Genomic DNA, 2,439 nt, shown 5'->3' with positions numbered 1-2,439 from the left:
AATATGATGGAAAATTATGAATTTAATAAAATGGAGATGTAAGAGAATTCCAAGGAGGAATGTCTCATGATTGGTGATGATTGGTAAAGTATGACCATGGTCAGACTCTGGCTTCGATTTTGATCTTGATATTCTGTGATTACTCCTCCTCATATAGAAGAGGGTAACTCATGCGTGGGAATGGCTGGAGGTCTGTGACCATAAGACCAGATGGTCGTTTTAGGACAAACCTTGGATGGGAGCTGATGAGTGTACGCCAGTTACTACACCACACCGGGTGCTAGAAACGACGAGATACATGGTTCATACAGTCCGAACAGTCAGTGTAAAATGGTCGGTCATAATATGATTATGTGAATGTTGTATATGTATGACTTTATTCATGTTTAATTGAATTGTATCGTTATTTAAAATTACACTAGCTTACCCTACTTTCTTGTCTTGTCTTTTATTGTTCGTCCGGTTGTTCTCTTCATTGCAATGATCATCTAATAGATGTGAGCAGAAGACAATACTGGCTCATTGGAGGATGTACTGCAGATTGATCACACCAAGGACAACACAAGACCGTAGTCAGTAGGTTCTTTTAATCATTCTGCTTAGAAAACCGTTCGGTTTATATATTCTTTTGAATAACCGTTCGACAGAAACTTTCTTTTGTAACACCGCTCGGTCTAAGTTATATCTAGAACCTTCGGCTGAAATTGTACAATGTTGTTCAACAATAAGCTTGTGTTGATTTTAAACCAATGGGATATTTATATATATTCCTATTCTGTAATTAGGTTTGTTCCAATGTTTTATCATATTATTATTGTTAACTCCTGAATATAAATATAATTTTCAATCTATTTTTATTGGGATGTTATCAAAATAATCTCAAAAATAAATTTTTATATTTTTTAAAAATAAAAGTAAAATAAGAAAATAATGTTAAATAAATAAATTATTTATGTCGTATGAAAGTATCATTTCAATTGTGGTGATAATAAGAATAACGTCTTCTCTTTCACTGTTTCAGGAAATATAATTATTTCTGTACAAATTTTATTATTTTGGACATGGTGAAAACATACACAAAATAAACAGAGCAAAGATTTATTGTACTGCTGACTGAGTCATGAAACATTAATAGGAAGTAGTTAAACAGGTTTGCAACATTTATTATGGGTGATGAGACAAGTAGCAAACCGATTACTGTTTAAATCGAAAAGTTTGTCATATAATGAAGCCTATGTATCTATCTATCTATCCTCTACAACTAAGCATAAATTTAACACTTTTGCCGGAAAAAAGTTCATCGGAGAGATTATTTGTAATCCAAAATTTTGAAACATTTATGTTAGAGACAGTTAAATTAGTTGTACGATGAAAAAAGTATTTATTTGGTAAATTCGAAGAAGACATTGAGAAAAAGAAGAAAGTAAAGGAATGAAGTACCATGAGAGCGACGCCAGTTACACTGAACCATGAGTTTGCAAGAGTAGCACCAGCAAGTTGAAGGTCTCCTAAGTGACCAACAAGCATGACAGAAACCAAAGTGATTAAGTAATAGAACAAGTTTGTAAGAATCATTGGAAGCGAAAACAAGAGTTGGTGTTTGGCTTCTTCCATGTCCAAAACTTTCTTCCACCATTTTCTGTTTTCTCTTCCATTAATGTCAGATTCTTCCAACAGAGCTTCTCTTGTTCTGCCATGTGAACTGCTGCTTGCTGCCATCTTCTCTACCACGTAAACTTTCTTTGCTAGATATTTCTGAGGTGAAGCTTTTTTCAATCATCACCATCTCTGCCTATATGGTCAAACATGTTTACTATATATAAGACCTAAAACTTACATCTATTTAATTTAAATAAATAACAATTATGTGTAATCATTTTTCCCTCCCGTCATGTCATGTCCCCATTTTTTTTGTCAGTTTTTTTTTTTCTGATTTTTTAACATAAAGAAACCAAATCGAGAAACACGAGACTTTCTACTAACAGACTTATTTCTCCCTGCACCGATTTCTTCATGTATCTTTAACTTCTTTTAAATTTTTTGAAAATGACACATTTAATTTTTATGTTTTGTTCACTTGGAAAAGACGAATGGAATGGAATAGAATGAATGACGAATTTTACGGGATTTGAAGTTGAATTGTTATAAAAAATAAAAATATTTATTTAAATTTATTTTGAAAATGACGTAATATATGTGTTTTAAAATTTTTTATATATATAGTCAATTTATGTGAAAATAAAATTCACATTTTATTAAGTATTTAGTTTCTTTTAACTTTCTCCAACATTTTAAGATAAATATGTTAAAAATAAAGAAACAAATTATTTTAGGGTTAAATACGTTTTTAGTCCCTATATTTGGAGACGATTTTAGTTTTTGTCGCTTTTTCAAATTAGTCCTTTAACTTTAGAAAATTCTAATTTTAGTATTAAAGCA

The 2,439-nt window shown here is 31.0% G+C and overlaps 1 protein-coding gene across 1 annotated transcript in view; it reads right to left on the bottom strand.

The window, feature by feature from the left end:
* The window catches only part of LOC106761625 (protein DETOXIFICATION 19-like), a 12,801-nt gene extending 10,807 nt beyond the window's left edge, over positions 1-1,994 (bottom strand). Inside the window, exon 1 of the mRNA XM_014645191.2 lies at positions 1,441-1,994. Within this exon, the coding sequence (XP_014500677.1) occupies positions 1,441-1,719 (279 nt within the window). The 5' untranslated portion in view covers positions 1,720-1,994. The remainder of the gene's footprint in view (positions 1-1,440) is intronic.
* Between the last annotated feature and the right edge of the window lie 445 nt (positions 1,995-2,439).

The sequence above is a fragment of the Vigna radiata genome, chromosome 5, assembly GCF_000741045.1.
Source record: "Vigna radiata var. radiata cultivar VC1973A chromosome 5, Vradiata_ver6, whole genome shotgun sequence".
NCBI lineage: Eukaryota > Viridiplantae > Streptophyta > Magnoliopsida > Fabales > Fabaceae > Vigna > Vigna radiata.
This window is presented reverse-complemented; position numbering and strand designations above follow the sequence as displayed.